General features: G+C 37.7%; 3 protein-coding genes across 3 annotated transcripts; 2 read left to right on the forward strand and 1 right to left on the reverse strand.

The window, feature by feature from the left end:
* Positions 1-274: 274 nt before the first annotated feature.
* LOC139939096 (uncharacterized) lies at positions 275-1,717 on the forward strand. The gene is made up of 2 exons (XM_071934833.1): positions 275-678; positions 1,487-1,717. Exons 1-2 carry the CDS (start codon positions 454-456, stop codon positions 1,715-1,717), a joined length of 456 nt encoding a protein of 151 aa, XP_071790934.1. The 5' UTR covers positions 275-453.
* Positions 1,718-3,508: 1,791 nt separating this feature from the next.
* Positions 3,509-10,440, reverse strand: LOC139939087 (G patch domain-containing protein 3-like). Its single transcript, XM_071934821.1, has 7 exons — positions 9,792-10,440; positions 8,813-9,306; positions 8,166-8,340; positions 7,128-7,187; positions 6,065-6,282; positions 4,258-4,385; positions 3,509-3,736 (listed from the first exon to the last, which is right to left on the reverse strand). The coding sequence occupies exons 1-7, from the start codon at positions 10,438-10,440 to the stop codon at positions 3,514-3,516; spliced, it is 1,947 nt and encodes a 648-aa protein (XP_071790922.1). The 3' UTR covers positions 3,509-3,513.
* Positions 10,441-10,660: 220 nt separating this feature from the next.
* On the forward strand, positions 10,661-17,008 carry LOC139939097 (leydig cell tumor 10 kDa protein homolog). Its single transcript, XM_071934834.1, has 4 exons — positions 10,661-10,798; positions 13,618-13,726; positions 14,733-14,788; positions 15,636-17,008. The coding sequence occupies exons 2-4, from the start codon at positions 13,624-13,626 to the stop codon at positions 15,771-15,773; spliced, it is 297 nt and encodes a 98-aa protein (XP_071790935.1). The 5' UTR covers positions 10,661-10,798; positions 13,618-13,623; the 3' UTR covers positions 15,774-17,008.
* The last annotated feature ends 1,015 nt before the right edge of the window (positions 17,009-18,023 follow it).

The following is an 18,023-nucleotide window of genomic DNA, read 5'->3' on the forward strand; positions in this document are numbered from 1 at the left end:
GAGCATTGGACTCGACCGAGTCATTGCGCAGAGGATTTATTATTATTCCTAAAAAGTCAAGAATCAATGAATAATTTTCCATTTACTATAAAAAGATGTCGGTCTTTTGTATTTGTTGAGTATTTTTAAAATAATTTAGCATTTTTTGCACTGTATGCCATGTATGCCCGTTGATCTCCATTACATAATTTGAGGTTTTGCCTTAAAAAAAACTTGTGGTTGTGCATTCAGAAACTCTTGAGGGCGCACTTCACTTCGCTTCCTGCCATTTTGAAAGTCGATATGGAAACTGTAAACAACTTTTGGCAGTTCCTCTGGTTTTATCAACAAAACGAGTTTTAAAGACTGTGCACCTGTTTAGATTCTTTGAGGAAACGAACTAGAAACAAACATCAATAACAAATTGAAAGGAAAGCTGAGCTGTCACGCAACGTAAACATTTACAACGTAAATATGGGTTCAGAATCAGAGAATAACCGGTCTTCTTCAGTTTGTTTCGAAGTGGATTTGTTAAGTACGGATGAAGGGTCGCCAGTGGCAATTATGACGGCAAGTAAACCTCGAGTCAAGTGCCCCGCAAGGCTCCTTCAGCGAGAAGCTTCTCGTAATAAGAAGAATGATGAGGACAAAGCTCTTAAATGGAAACAAAGAATGGATAAAGCTGAGCAGAACAAGAAGGTTAATATTAGTTAAAAAAAAAAGTAATTAATTAAATATTAAAATAAAGTAGTTTGTTAGTTAGACACGGGGGACAAAATCACAATGACATGGCCATGCATGGGCATCAGTAAACGGGTAACAAAATGTATAACGCAAAATGTATAACGTTTGGAATTTGTGGAGTGTACAGCTGACTTAATCAATCCTACTACTACTAGTAACTAGTGAGTCTCGTTCCTGCAAGTGCTAATAATTTATAATAATAGTAATACACGATCGTATTTTTTATAGTAAATAACGTAACCTCAGTTGAAAAATTAAAGTAGTACAGCAACCCATGGTGGATGGTCTGCTCCCGAGTTCTAGCCCCATTCCTCTTTTTAAGAAAAAGGACTGGGCAACTTAAACAACAATTGTTAAGACTTAGACCCAGTAACTGGGGTGCTGTACTCCTTTTAAAACAATTTTTGACTTCATCTGTCGTACTAGCTAGTACGACAGATGAAGTACAAAATTGTTTAAAAGGAGTACAGCGCCCCAGTTACTGGGTCTAGTTAAGACTGATTTTGGCTTAACCAGATGGGTAGATAGGCCTAATGGGGAACAATTTGGGGACAAAACAATTATCCATTTCCCCAACTTGTCCCAAAACAATTTTAAGAAAAACTTTTCAGCTAACACACAGCTCCATAAATATTAAAATGAACACAATAAATGAATTGAATTATATTTATTGCAATGAAACTTGCATGGCTCTCACACTATAAAAAAAAATGCTTAAAATACCTGATAAAGAACTAAAATCTGTCTTTAATTGAATCAACAGGATATTGAGGCAGCTCGTCTCCATAGGATTCATGAGAGACAAGAATGCTGTCGCATCATGGCATCTAAGATGGAGAAGTTATTAGAGCAAGATGCTAAGAGGCAAGGAAAAGAGGGTACCCAAAACATCAAAGCAATGTCAAGGCGTGAGGCTGGAGCAATAGTACGGAGTGTACACAAAGACTTCAAACAATTAGGATCTGAATTGAAAGAAAATTATGGAGCAGATTGAATTGGCCTTGCTCTTCTCTTATTGAACAAGGAAGGGTGGAACTGAATTATAAATAATGAAATAAGAGTGTGCATTTATAATGCACAGTTTCTGTCATCCCTCTTTAATCCTTGACCCTGTTGGAGAGTGGTTCATGGATGATAGCGCTCTACCGCATTGGGAAAAATGTGACAAACCAACACAAGAAGGTCTTCCACCAATTGTAAGGGAATCACTTCATGGGAATACAACTTTTTATTTTAAAAATCAAGCAACAAACCACATTATTACATTAAACTGACTGTGTAATGTTTTATTAACTTTTGGGGTAAAACAAATACAACAGATTTCAAATGTGAAAAGAATAACAAATGACCGAAAACGGTCCAACAATTTTTTACGATGGAAGCAGAAATGTAATTGAAGCTTTTTCTAATCAGCTTTTCGAAAAACAGGTTCCAGGGGAACCCCATTATTTATCTCTGTCCAACAATGGTCCAGTTGTTATAGAAAAGCTGATACAGCGAAAAGGGGACCAGGCTTTGATTACTTGCTGCAGGTTTGGGCTAGGAACATCAATTTTTAAAAAGTATTTTTAAGGACTTCTTAATTTTACAATCAATAAATAAATTCTTATGATACACTTTGTGTACAATGTATTTAATACAGGTATAAACGATGAACTTTCTCCCTGCAACAAAAACAAGTACTTAACCTCTATAACTTTTTTAACATCTTATTTTGTAACGGCTATTTTAGTAAATTGGAAAGTATTTGTGGATGTTGAATCCAGGATACAAATTTTAACTAACACGTAAGTCAACAATGACTTGGATGCAATTGCATACATTTGTAGACCTTGTAATCGCTGTTTTGTCAGTTTGGGTACAACTTCTGTTGTATGTTTTCTTGGAAAGAAAGTTGTTTGAGAGTGTCTCTTGTCCTCCTCTCTTTGTTTAAAATGGCAATATCAGATGTGTTTTAAAAATAAATTGTGAACATGTAGAGATTTGAAGGCGAAGTTAACCTGCTGTAACTGTTCTCAGATTCATATTTCGAGGGCATAAACAAGTTTGTTATTTTATGCATACCCGATGTTGGGATACACTAAGTGAGAATACATGTACAATGTACATGGTCTTTGAAAATAACCTAAGGTGTCCAGGGGTTGATTTCACAAACAGTTACATGTAGGACTAGTTTTAACCTAGGACTACTCTCCTAGGAGATACTAATAATAACTTGAAGCTAGTCCTAAGTTAGAACGAGTAACTCATCCTAACATGAGATAAGACTAATTCTTACTCTTTGTGAAGTTGACCCCAGTGCCTTTAAAGGCAGTGGACACTATTGGTAATTGTCAAAGATCAGTCTTCTCACTTGCTGTATCTCAACATATGCATAAAATAACAAACCTTTGAAAATTTGAGCTCATTCGATCATCAAACTTGCGATATAATAATGGAAGAAAAATATTCCTTTTCACACGAAGTTGTGTATGTTAGATGGTTGATTTCGAGACCTCAAGTTTTAAACTTGAGGTCTTGAAATCAATTCGTGGAAAATTACTTCTTTCTCGCAAACTAAGGCACTTCAGAGGGAGCAGTTTCTCACCATGTTTTATAACATCAACCTCTCCCCATTACTCGTTACCAAGGAAGGTTTTGTGCTAATAATTATTTTGAGTAATTATTACCAATAGTGTCCACTGCCTTTAAGCTCCAATTATTGTGATACTCAGATTGTTGAGCAGACCCTCACTTTATCACTGAACCCCCCACCAACGTACACCAAAATAACGCAGGTCCACCTTAATATCAATGTGAATCGTCTACTTTTGATCCCTTAGTGAATCGCACCTCATCCCTATACTTCAAGTGGTACGGTCCTTGTGACCTGAGTAGGGGTTCAGCAGGGTCAGTGACCTTAGGGTCATCGTAAACAGTGGAGATGATGAACTCTCTATTGCCACTTGGCTTATATGACATAGAAGGACCAGTCTTGAATTGATTCTTTTGGTTTAATTTCTTGCCGTAGTACCTAGAAAAGAAAGACAACAATTCTTTAATCCAATTTATTTACCAATCTAAAGTACACACATAGAAACAATGTTACTTACAATGTAACTTTTACCCAAAAAATAATCGGAGCTTGGTTGACAATATTTCTGTGTGGAAAAAACTTTAAAAGAATGAAAGATACCAGGGCAAATTTCTCAACCAAAAAGTTTCACTCATAACCAGAAGTAAATTAAACTTGAAGACAATCTCCACTGGATTTGTAAGTTGGACTGTCACTGGTAAAATTATATTTTGTTAGAAGGTCTAAAGTAGCATGATACTTTGTACGATGCTGAAATTTAAGAGAGGTTCTAGATTTAAAAGACGGGTATTTGGGAAAAAAGTAGAACTGCCAGACTTGTTTGGTTGAAGGGTTGTTGGTCAATGCTAAAACGACTGAACTCGTGGGTGTTTTGAGCCCCAAAGCATTTGACAGACCCAAAGAATCTCCATTTTCTTGGGTTGTACACTATTCAGCTACCAACATCAAACCCAACCTACCCAATGCCTCGTTTGTCGTGCATCTTTTGTCCAATGTTATCCAGTGCCTGACTCATTCCTTTGATGGTTTTACCGAGCCCCTCTCCCTCCACCCAACCTTGGGCTTCCATGAGTTTCCTGCCAATACCCTGAATGAATAAAAACAAACGTGGAATTAGTAAGGCGGCCCAATTTCATGGAGCTGCTTCAGCCCAAAAATTGCTTAAGCATGAAATAGCTTGCTTATTTTACACACGTTACTGGCCAAAAATTCATGCCATATACATTGCTTGTAACTGGTATTTAGCTGCTGTTTACTAAGCATAACAATTGAGTGGAGTCTTGGATGGTAATATAATTTTACTAAGCAAGGATTTTTTTGCTTAAGCAAAATTGTGTGCTTAAGCAGCTCCATGAAATTGAGCCCTGCTATGTGAACAGAAATTTTAAGTCGGGTTCATATCATACTTCCTGCAAATGCAAGTCAAACTTTGAGTCAAACATCACAGGGCTGTTTTTGCAGCGAACGTCTTGCAGGAGTTGAGCACAGCTCAAGTTTTTAAAATTGTTCGTTGTGAATTTTGTGACACCAAAATTCGCATCACATCCGCATTTGCAGGAAGTATGACCCAGGCTTAACTATTCAAATTGTTAAAACATGTCATTTATTATAGGCCTACTACTCCACTTAAGGGAAAAAACAGGACATAACTGGGACCATAAACACATTTATCCTAAAGATATTGGGGAAAAAAGAAGAAAAAACACCCCAAATATCCATTTATTAATCAATTAATCAATGTTCAAACTTGTAAGCAAATTTCAAATTTAAGTGAATATATCAAGGATAATCAAAATACATTATTAAACAAGGAGGATGATTGCAAAGAATATGATTTACATACAGCAAATTAAAAATGCAATTAGACATTAACCAAAGAAGTTAGAAGTGAGAAGTGGTCAGGTCCAAACAGTAAGAAAAACAGAGCAAAGAAGTGTATTCAAGTAACAACAAAATAAGAACAATGTGCTTCAAATATTCCTGGAAGTTGACAGTTGACAGGATAAATCAGATTTAAATAATATTAATAATGATACAAAACATTTATAGCAAATAATGCAAGATAATGCCCAACATAAATGATAAAACATTGAAATATACTAAGCAAGTTGTAACAAAAATGTCAATTGATACGTGTAAGTCCTTAAAAGTCCCTTGAAAAACAGAACGAACAGAGTTGGCTCGATGAATGAACTGGTAAATCATTCTATAATGAGATGTAATTAACTTGAGGCTCTTTGGTTAAAACTAACAAACAGGGCAAACCGGAATATAATTCTATATGTAGGAAGAGCTTTGAAAAAGAGCAGATTTAACTTAAATTTGATAAACATTTTAAAAATGCAAATTTCACAGAAAACATCCTTGGGTATGAGATACAATCGAATGACAGGGTCACTTTTTTGTCATATGCCCCTCTCTACCAAATAGCATAATCCTGAGATCAATACAATAATATGGACTGATGAGCTTATGAGCACATCTCTAGAAAACCGAACTGAAGCAGACAAGTTTGAGGCCAACTAAATGTAGCAGTCAGTCTTTTGGAAAGCCGTCGATACTACCTACTGCTCCATGGCAGACTTTGGTATTTGTGTCCTTAATCCCATGAGTCTGAATCGAGCTCAAGTCCTCAATATTAAATTTGAGTCCAAGTCTTGAGTAATTTGGCTTGAGTTTGAGTCACTAATAAAAAAACAGTTACTCAAGAACCCTAACTGATTTCCACAGTGGAAAGTCTCAAACCCATTTGTCTCATTAACTTACTTTGGTATGTCTTTCAAAGCATCCGATCGGCCTGTCTGCTTGATCCACATCTTCCGTTCTTTGCCCTCTCCTACTCTTGTTTTGTAACAGTCTCAATTCCCTTTTCTCCTTTCTTTTCTGCGTCTTGGATTTAAAGACGCTAGTGTTCGCCATACCCAGCTTCATTGCTCTCTGTCGTCTCATATCAAGGGAAGCTCTTGCATCCATATCGCCCCCATCTTTAATTGGAAAAAAAAAAAAAAAAAAAAAAGAAATGTCAAATCTTCAACATACTTTTGTAATAAATCATTGTTTTTTACGGTAGTCAGTCTGTCCCGAGCCAATCTATGTATAGTATATGGCTCATGGGCCAGTGTTTATCCAGTTTCCTTGGCATCAACTAGGAATATTTCTGAAACCATCCCCGGTCAATCCATCGCAGGTTACTCCCAAGCTCTCGCCGGTAACCATTCAGGTAATTATGATATAGTGCCTTTCTCAAGGACACAAGTGTTGTGGCTAACCAGCCTTCAAACCCCTCTTTTTGTATACTACAGAACTGGAGTCCATCAAGTGTGCTTCGTTTAATTCAGCAAACTTTAATAATGTGCGTTTTAAGAAGGGAATTTATTGAACAAGTGTATGTACTTGAAACAGAAATTTTCACAACTATAACTGGTACCAGAATCAAGCTTACAAACGGTAAAATTTATGACTCTTTGAAACTTTTGTGGTGTCCGTTTGAAAGCAGCCCTCAATTCGACCAGCGGTTGGTATTCGCTGTGCCAAAGGCAAAGCTTTAATATTAAACATTTGTAGACATGCTTTTAATGATTTTTAATCAACATATATTTCAGATGAAATTATTTTGCAGGAATCATTTTTACAACAAGGCTTTTGAAGAAAAAAATACCCCCCCTGTTTCAAGGTCATTGACCGTACCTTTAAGTGCACATTGTTGCAAGTAGCCGGGCAAGCATCTTATAGCTACCTGGATTTAATCCACTTCATTGCATCAAGGTTTTCATTTCAACTCTTTTGCATTTTGTAGTATTTTTATAGCAGGGTATGTTGAGAAACTTACTTGGATCATAATACGCACTCATATCTACATCCCAGTCATCTGACGTTTTCTCATCAAAATCTGAAAGGAAAAAAAATCTGACATTGTTTTTTTCCTTTTCGGTCCTAAAAGGTAGAAATAATAAATATATACATGTATAAGACAAACATTGTACAAGTGTAGGCAGTAGACATGATGAAACCTGTAATGAGAAGATGAAGATGCAAAAGGGTCTGAAATAAGAAGTGGGATGGATAAACCTACATATTTATTAAAAGTCAGGAAGTACTAAACCTAGCAATATCAGAACTGACAATAACTAGGATTGTTGCCAAGACTGTCTCTACCTACAATGCATGTAATGCAGTGATCCAGCCAAAGCCGTATCCACCAACTTGGGCACAGCCTGAATAAGCTAGAGTCATGATAGTGCCTCTGAGTCAGAGTCTTTTGCTGACATGACTCAAGTCAATTCCGAGTCACCGAAATTGTGACTCGAGACAAACTAGAGTCCGAGTTCTACAACTCTGTTCCTACACAAAGAAGAATTGAAACCAGAGTCTAGTCTTGGGGCAGTTCTCGTTGAGTTAGTAAAACCTCTATTGTTTGTCTATGGTAATACCACAGTCACATGCACTCAACGCTTCACACTTCGCAACTATTGGTTCGATAGAGGAAGTTTTTGGTAGCCATGATCCAGCCAACAAGAACAGTTTTGCGTGAAGTGTGGTGGGGTGATCTGGAAGTTTTCCAACCAGCCCGCAAGGGTTGGGGTTCGAGTCCCACCCCGAGTGATATGCCTGTGATTTTTTTTCTTCAGAACTCGGATAAGAACCGAGCTTACAGTGCTCACACACATCGGTGAATATGGGTAAAAACCTAAATGAATATTCTCTATCCCCCAATTTAACATCTTTAAATCAGCCCCCTATCGTTTGAGAGTTATATGGGCAGAGAGGAGAAGTGGTGCGGAGGATCGTGACTCATAGTGAACAACCATGTCTTGCACCAAGACTAACCAGAGTCTACTGTATGAATTGAAAGAAGCATAGTACCCACCTCCTTCTGCCTTATCCCAATATGCAGCGTCTGTATAGAACACCAGACCACTGCTTCCTTTATCCCATGTCACCTCCATGTCGTTTTCAAACAGTCTCTCTGTTGTCCGCTCCTGATTGGTGACGTCGTTGTGTAGAGCTTCATGTCGCTCCCATTCCTCACCAGAATCATCGTCCTAAGGAAGGTACCATCACCGCACAAAAGTTACAATTTATTTTCTTCTTTAAAAGGTAGGGACATGGTGAGTGGTACAAAGCTATAGTTACACTGTACACCTTTTAAAAATAGCTACATGTACATTATTAGATGTTGATTTGTACTTTCAGGAAGTGACTGGGGGGTTCAAAGGCACTGGACACTTTTGGTAATTGCTCAAAATAATTGTTAGCATGAAAACATATTTGGTAACGAGTAATGGAGAGCTGATGCATTACGTTTGGATACATCAAGTGAGGATACTGGTTTTTGACAAGTACTACAACGTGTCCTGTAAGAAGTTTGATTTACAACAGCTGACAGTTTTCAACTGTAAAATAGCCAACTCTTCAATCAACTTTACTTGGTAGCTGGAATTTGGTTTTATAATAAGAGTTTATTCGTAGATGAGAGGAAAGTTTACAAGGGGCTAGACAAATTGAACCTCTAACCTCTTTATCTGCTTCAGGCCACGATTCATCACAGTCTCTTTTTAAGCCACTTCCCATTCTTCTATTTTTCAAATGTTTTGTCATTCTCATCTGTTTGCGAGTTCCTGAAGCAAACTTAGCATTGTCATCATCAGTGTTGTATATTGCATGTCCACTTGCCGTCAGCACAAGTTTGTCTCTTTCTATTCCAGGGAGAACCTCACCATAGTACTCAAGAGGAACACTCCCATATCTTTTATTTGTTCGACTTTTAGGGAAGACTATACCAAGTCTTTTGACGACTTTAGGTGGGAGACGACATTCTCTGATAAGTTGGTTAAAGACTGAGGTACGAGTGCCGACATTGCCACTCGGCATTATATCTGGAGGGTTAAGCTCTTCCAGTTTCAGGAGACTTGACATCGGGATTGCATCGCTGATGGTTTGGGCTTCCAGTAGGTCGTTTCTTCTCCTACGAGTTTTCAACTTTGGCGGAGATTGTTCTTTTTCTGTTTCTATAAAAATAGTAGCGCACTTCAAATAGTTAAAACATTACCAGATACAGTGCTGTCTGTTTTGAAGCCAAACTTATTTAAAAAGTTGTAATGGCACAGAATATGCTCAGTGATTGTTTTGGGGGGATTTTGTCTGGTTTCCACCAACATTGTTGTTGTGACTTTTTAATCAGACCCTGAATGACAGATCTGAGAGCCACAAATCGATAAACCAAACACAAGTCCAGTACTATCATGGTTCTACTAGAATGTGAAAATAAATTTGTATTTTTTAAAAAGAAACGTCAAATTTAGGGGATAGGGAACAAAATAAGAAATGACTACATGACTTAACTCAAAGTATAACAATTATCTTCATGGTCAAACAGAAATTGCATTGAGCTGTATTAAACATTAATTAACATAAATCTTTTTTTATAAAAATCAGCGAAATTCTTGTTTAATAATCATTATGATAAAATAATTAAAATGAACCAGAATTTTACCTCCATTTTCTAACATATCGAGCGTTACAGCCACTCTTATCCGGGTGATGACGCAGAGTTGTGAGATTGTGTTGCCTTCTTCATCCATCCAGTTCTTTTTATTGTACATCGCAATAAACTCGTTCAGTTTAGATTCATACAAACGAATCACGCAACATGTCGTCATCTCTTTATCATGTTTATCATCAGTCTGGGAATCGGCAACTTCTTCTTGTTCTTGAGCGTGTCTTTTCTGGATTATTTGTTTATCTTCATTAATTTGTTCATCACTTGGATTGTACTCCAATGGTTGCCTTGGAAAACCCTCTTTCTGTATTTGTTCCTCATCGAACGTTCTGCGCACAGTGGATGTGTCAAGTGTGCTCGAAGAATTCGATAGCGCGGTTTTCATTTTGTTAGCCGCAGTGAAACCCGCCGCTATGGCCGCAGTGTCAATCACGGTTGCGTCTAATTCATTTCTGCACCATTCCATAAAATCAGGTTTCTCTATAACTTTACGCTCGGGGCGATGCTTAAAATGAAAGCAATCAAATCCCCCAACTTCAAGAAATTGTGAGAAGTAATTTCGAAGGTGTTTAGAGTGGAGTTTTATTGGAATATTAGACACAGCAGCGTAAACAATTTCATCATCGTCTATGGGCGCCGCCATGATGAAAAGATATTCCTTTAAAACTCCTCGTTCTATAATTGGTATAAAGTATGAAAACAATATAAATTTATAGCAAATAATAAATATTATTTTGAATAAATAAAATAAAAAAGTATCTTTAATATTTATATTTATATGTAAATTTTAATGATGCTTATATTTTTATCTCATACAGTTAAATATATTTTACGAACTAATTATTCTAAAGTGTAACCTTTGCCCTTGCTATGCATGGTAAATGTTGACAAACTTCAAACAGCACGTGTGTTGAGTAAATTTATTGAACAAGTTCTTGTGCATTCCTGTACCAGCGAGACACTCGGATCATCGTTTTACACGGGGATAAACACAGACAGAGGTATGATATCCATTGCAGGTTTTATCACCTAACATGCCATAAAAAAGACTTTTAGTCCCACTAGTTGAGTGGCGAAGGCTAGTACGGCTAGTACTTACTACATCTGATTCTTGGTCACGGACTCACGGCGGGATCGGTCGAGTTGGTCTTTGAAAAACATATGTAAACGTTTTTAATAAAATGCATACGTGTAGAAAGATAAATTTAAAAGTAGAATACAATGATCAACCATCTCCATGGATCAACACCATCGAAATTGCACGGTTTTCCTTTTTTAGTTTTACCTCATCGACCGTCGACTAATGCGATCGGCCATTTATGGGAGTCATTTTTTGGACTCCCATAATTAAATAGCCGACCATGTTAGTTCACAAAGTAAAAGAAAAACCACGCAATTTCAAAGCAAATTTGCGTGGATCATTGTATTCTACTTTTATTTTTTTCAAACATCTATTCTATGTTCCAACCAATCCCAATGTATTTTATGACAAACGGTTAAAAACGCTTTTTATAGACCAACTCGTCCGATCCAAGGCAAAGTGTTCCTTTAATTAATACTTAGAGGAAAATTGTTCACAATCAAAAGCTAAATGATTTTTTGGATAATCTTCCGGACGTCGCCACCAATTTATGCGCCGTTAATTAACTCCAAAACCACTAAATTTTTTTCTTACCTGAGAAGAAGGGTTACCGCATATATACATCCAGAAAAAAAAGAGAGAAAAATAACGTAACAGTTTGTTTACAATGGTTTTTTTTACCAGATCTGTATGCTTCGTTTTTTGAAAGGGCAAGGGCACCAAGGCATTTTCTCTTTGGCAAAGGGCACCCTATGAGGAAATTGTAAACTTCTACTGGAGCATTTCAAGGGCACCAAGGCAATGACAAGGGGCAACGGAGGCAATCGCCTCCGTTGCCTCCGTGAAGAATCAGGCCTGGTTTACAATTAATATGAACTAGTGGGAGACATTTAATTTTAACTAACTAACTTGTGTCACTCAGCCTCCTAAGGAGGATCTGCATAGCCCCCATAGTTCTAAAATGGCGCCCTCTTGTGGATTAACCTCTGACGAGGCATAAACTTAAGTCTGTGCAGTGGGGTGGGACAAGGTTGGGGGGGGGGGTGTTCTTGCTGATGCAGAGAAATGGCCGTAATCCTAGATTTGAAATCAAGTCCACCTAACTCCTTACTTGCACTTTGACTCTTTGGCTTTTAACGCTAATAATAGCATGCTAGTATAGAGTTGAAAGGAAATCCCTAAAATATGGACCAGTGCAAAAGCCGGGGACAAGTGAAATGAAAAGCCAACTGGTCTTGCTTTCGGCTAGTCACTGAAAAAAGTTAAACTAGGCAAACCCTGCTAAATGTACCAATGGCCACTCGGCCTCATTATTATTATTTATTATTTACACGACCATTTCACAAAGAACAACAACAATACATGTAATTGCAAATAAGATAGTAATAGGAAAAAAATATAACATACATTGTGTAAAATATGTTGAACAGAACTATGTACATGAAGGCAATAAGGCATACATGCAAAGTAATGGCAACTGCCTAAAGCACTGGTCCTGAATGAAGATGACTGACATACGGTTTGGATACAGCAAGGAATATGTGAAGAATAGATGATGAGGGTAGATTGGGTAAGGGTAGGAAATGGGGTGGGAGAGGGAACAGCAGGGAACTAGGGACAGAGACAACCCATTTCAAGCTGGCCAGGATTAGTTCTAATGATGTTCAAACAGGTGTTTAATCTTTAAAATCTTACAGTGAAGTCTAACCACTGCTGCTTCCATGTTTTGATAGGAAGTTAGGATCTGACAGAGGATGAGCACACACTGTGTTTCCTGTCGTTGCAAAAGCAATAAAAGTTCAAGTTATATAAGTAAATAACAATTGTACTTTACTTGGTTCACATTGTACTGTAGTTTTGCCAAATCAGTTTGCTTGGTTTGTTTCATTTCATTATTTGTTTAGATTGTGCCCTAGTACGACATAATACAGTGAACTGAGCAAATTAAACGGACTCGTTTTAAAACCAAATAGTTACAAACTGAAACAATGATACTTTTGAAGCACTTGACCGACACTATAATCTACACTTAGCTCTGTGTTGTAGCCTCGCAATCATTCCTTTGTTCTGTTTACTAGAGGAAACCCTATTCTTCAACACTGTAAAAAAAACCTTGTTGGACGAGTGTACAAGTCTATTTAGCCTTGTCCAAGGCTCTTTATGCAAGCACCGGCCAGCTCTGAAGAGGTTACAACGTCGAGGTCTAATCCGAGGTCTAATCCGGCCTCGTTTTAACCTAGTTGATACCTCAAAAGCCATGCTTTGACCCCACTGTATCAAGTGCTGTTATGTGCTGTGCGGTATAATGTAGTATCTATGCAGTTCGTAAATTCAGAGCAGGCCGGTGCTTGCGTGAAGAGCGTTGGACATGGTTAAAGTTTATGTAGTGTTTCAATTCCCTTTCATTTTTTGGACATCTCTGAATCCGAGGTCCACACTTGGTACATGTATGTACATGGTGGGGTCAGCACTGGAACAGTCAAAAATTCCATCGCTTTCATTTGAATCGTGTAATCAAATTTAGTTGTTTTACTTATTTTTTTTTATCAAGAAGATTTGAAGTTTCCACCATGCATACTTTTTATTTTAATGAAAAGCTTGGGACATTGCGAATGGACACTTCAAGAATTATTCAACATGTATTTATGTTTTCTATAATAATGTAACAGTAACTCACAATTATATCCAAAAGCCATTACTAACGCAATTTTTATACTCCTGTTTTGTTTCTGTTTAAAGGAGAACATGCCGCAAGGAAACAAAAGAAAACATGCACAGGCACCAGGGAAAAAGAGTAGTAAGCATGTTCATCAAAAGAAGGGTACCGGTGGTGGTGTCCAGAAAAAAGGTATAAAGAAAATAATAGGGCTATCCATGTGTACATTGGTTTCTTCAGTTTTACTTGGGTTGTATAGACGATGTGACCTGACGTCACTTGAAAACTATAACATGATTCGCGCGCATACCGCTGGGCAAAACCTTTGTGTTTTGGCAGCCAGCTAGAAAGTGTATGCAATGTTACCCTGACTACGCGTCGTTTTGCCTGGCCAAACATGACGTTTACAGTGTTTTGTCAACAGAGGGCGGTTTGAATGTAAACATTCAGTGGGTAGACTGACATTATGGGTAGACTGATATTGGGATGATAATGTCAAGTTTTTATAGAAATTAAGAATTAACTTTCAGAGTCTGTTGATTAAGCAGGATGGAGCTTGCAAGGTCCTACATATTATGACCAAGTCATTAATCATTCTAAGTTAAATGAAACAAAAGGTGGTCATTAAATTGATCGGATGGATTTAGTCACAACTCTGAATGAAGGAGGTTGTGATAACCTTGCAAACTATTTTCTGCCTAATCAATTAGAGTATGAAATGCTAGTTTAAGTTTGTATCTTTAAAACTGTTAAAAGAAATTGTTTTAAGGGGTGAGGCATTCAAAAAGTCAGAGACCACCATCCCCACACCACTTCGCCTCCACCTACCAACCATAGACCGTTTCGCAAATACCCATTGCGCAAGAGCTACATGTAATTGTTGAATGTGGAGCATGCTGGTCTAGCTAGCGTTCAAAGTTGATCACTAGCTAGACCAGCATGCACCTCACACCATGCCTAATACGCGCGTACCGATTATTTGCGATAAGGTCTATGGGGGATGGTGTCTTTTGTCCCTCTAGGTTCATGTTCATGGCCTCGGAAAGCCTCCTCTCTACTGTCCTCGTCTGGATGGTCTTCTCTCTCTCCTTACCTGGCCTTTTGGGGTGGGGGAGGGGAGGGGGTCATAGAGGAGAAGGGTTCACATTTTACTTACAGTGTTAGTTATTAAGTTGTTGCTTTTGATGTTCATTTTCAGGTCGCTTTATTGCCCCTAAGAAAGCCAATGTCGTCAAGCTGGCCAAGCTGAGGAAGGTAAAGATGAGATTATTTCTTTCTTAACGTCCTGGGCCTGGCTGACTTTAATACTTGATTGGTAGACTTTTCAAGATGCCCATTTACAGATTTATAAGTTGTCAAGGAAATTTACCATTATGATAGTCTTTTAAATGCTTCTGTGGATGTGGTTGTTTTCATAGACAAATCCTAGGTATTTCTTGTAAATTCTAGCCACATCTTAATTAAATTATATTTATATTCCTTGGGCTGTTTGCAATGTGACTTTAGGCATGAAGTGCATGGCTCGTACATGTACATAGAAGGCATGGTTGACTTGTGCGTAAAGCACTCTTCTCCCATCACTGTGGCCCTGGTTTGAATCCCAGCTAGGGCCTTATATGCGAGTAGAGTTGTGTCACTAAGGTGTTTGTCCAGGCCCTGCGATTTTCTCTTCTCTGGATAAAGGAAACACTTTTGATGTACATGTATGGCTATAATTGCTTCTTGGTCGAATAATGGTTTGATGTGGCTTGCTGTCACCGGTACCCTCGCATGCCTGGTGCTCAAACATGATGTGGCTACATACTTTGCAATTCAGCCTCTCAGTCTGCAAGTGAGGCAGACAAAGGGCCTATGAATTTTTTATTATTTATCTTGTACATGTAACTCTAGCCCTAAAACTTTCTTCCATTTGAATTAATCAAACTGAGAATGGGAGAATAGTCTGGCCCAATTATGGTCGAATGGGAGTCAGTTATTGTGATTACCACTATACCAGGGTACTAGACGAAGATGGCGTATAAAGTACTTTTACTTGTCAAATTTGCCAATCCTGCAGTCTTTTTCAATCAGTTTTAACGCTGTATTTTTTTTTCATGTTTAGAATCTTGAACGAGCTATCGGGAGTAACATTGAAAAGGAAGTCGTTGCCATGGCAGCATCAAGAGAACCCAGACCGCTTACTGTGGTGAGTCGTCCAACTCCAGATTTGAAAGGAAAGACAATTTTCAAAAAGAAATAACACTTCAAGACAAATAGAAATGTACATAGATGTAATTACTTGGGACTCGAACCAATGACCACTGGATTAACGTGGCAGCATTGTACAACTGAGCTATAAAGCCCTATGTTGGTGGTGGTCTCCCTATTTTGTGAATATCTTTGTTCGGGCGTGCCAGTCTGAAGCCATACAACCGTTAACTGCCGTGTAGCCAGGGATCACACCCAAACTACGAAACAACCTGTGAAGCGGTAGCCAGGGGATCATCTAAAGGGGATGTTACTTTGTGTTTCAGATCGATGTAATTACAATAACATGGTGGGGAAACTAGGTGGTGTACAAGATAGTCTTGAGTTGTACGCTAGGTATTCCATGAATGACATATAAATGTTGAGAACTTTAGCTAAAAATGCCCAGAGTATTCAGGGAAAATGCAAGTTGGCTCACCCAAAACAAGGCTAAAAGCCACTCTTGGTAAGCGACTAAACTTACTTGGGGTTGAACAAAGAAGAACTGACTGACTAGAGTGCGACTCAAACCAACGACCTCCGGATTAACGTGCCAGTGCTGTAACAATTGAGCTATCTAGCCCTATGTTGGCGATCTCCCTATTTTGTCAAAGTAGATGTATGGGTGAGAACAAGCAGAAAGTAAGAAGCATTAAATGGACAATATGAAATATTCGTCAGGCAATTGTTTTAAGTAATTACCAGTAGTGTTCAGTGCATTTAAACACTAATACAATTTTATAAAACAAAAAGGAAATGTTTTGCTCCTGGTGAGTTCCATGACAGTGTATTTTTGTTGTCGTCCCTCGATGAGGAAGTTTGGCGACTGTTCTTTATTCCGACACCTCTATGTTCTGACAACCCTATACAGTTTGGTAAAAACCCTGATGATTTACCAGCTAGGGTTACGGTTATTAGGGTTAAAAAAAACACTTGTTGGATTATAGGGTGTCATAACATAGGGATGTCAGAACATCGGGGTGTAACCGGAAGTTTGGCTTGAACCCAAACAGCTTCTTGGTTCCTCCCCATCTGGAACCTAGACTACAAAACAGGAAACTTAATCCACAGGGGAAAATAATATGCCCTTTTTGTAGATTCCTTAAATAAACTGTACAGAGTTGGTAATTAAAAGAGACTTTTTGTACAGGAGGACTGTTTGTTTAAGAATTGAAAAAAAAAAAACACCCAAAAACATGTCATTTTAAAGAAACAAATTGAAGGTGTATGTTACAAGGATAATACCTAATAAATGGACCACAATAATTGATTGTGATGGACAAGGTAAAACCCTGTTACTGGTTTTTCATTTTACATACCAATGTTTTTCGTTTTGAGAAATTTCAAAACACTCTACGGAAGGAAAGCATCAGATGTTCAATTTGTTTTTAAATCAGAATTGTCAAGAAATGAAGAAAATCCAAATTGATTTGATATTTTGTGGCTCTTCTATTTTCTTGTACATGCTTCCATACCAGGCATTGTATAATTTGGTCAGCATCACCAATCTTGTTTATCACCTATAACTGATAAGTTTCGAAGGTAGAGATGTGTGGAGAAACATTTCTTGCAAAAGAAATGAAAGGAAAACCATCTTGGACAATCATTTCATTCGACCATTATTCATTTATTTTACTTCAGTTCTCCTCAATACATATATTAATTTATTTTTAAGGAATAGTGTACAAATCTTATTTTGTTGTCTTCTAAAGGTGCAGTCTCGTTGCACCTGTAATTACAATTAATAATGTGAATTATATTGACTGGGAAACTTTTTGGGACACTAGGTGGCAGCAGACCTAAAACATTGTTCAATGTGCGCATGCTCAGAACTATGTTCAGTTTACTGCCACCTAACATGTCTAAGTATTCCATTGTGACAATTAACCTTTGTTAAACCTATCATATAGTGTCGGTACATCAAAAACTAGGAGTCACAAACGACCCTGCAAAGTTCGCTGGTATTCGAACATCGACAATTGCTAACGTGCGCGAGTTGTACCCTTCACGTGTAAAATGCATTGTACACTATTAGTAATTTGTATTAATTAAACATCGTAAAAACGGCTCTTCTGAAGTAACGCAGTTTTTAAGAAAGGCGATTTCTTACTCAAATATTAATAAAATTCAGACCTGAAGCCTTTTTTAAAGCCATTATACACTTTCGGAACAGAACAAAAAAAGTTCACAGATTTACAAATAACTTACAGGGTTTACAGAAGGTCATGGTGAAAGACTTCTCTTAAAATATTCCATGAAATGC

The sequence above is a fragment of the Asterias amurensis genome, chromosome 6 (assembly GCF_032118995.1).
Source record: "Asterias amurensis chromosome 6, ASM3211899v1".
Classification (NCBI taxonomy): Eukaryota; Metazoa; Echinodermata; class Asteroidea; order Forcipulatida; family Asteriidae; genus Asterias; species Asterias amurensis.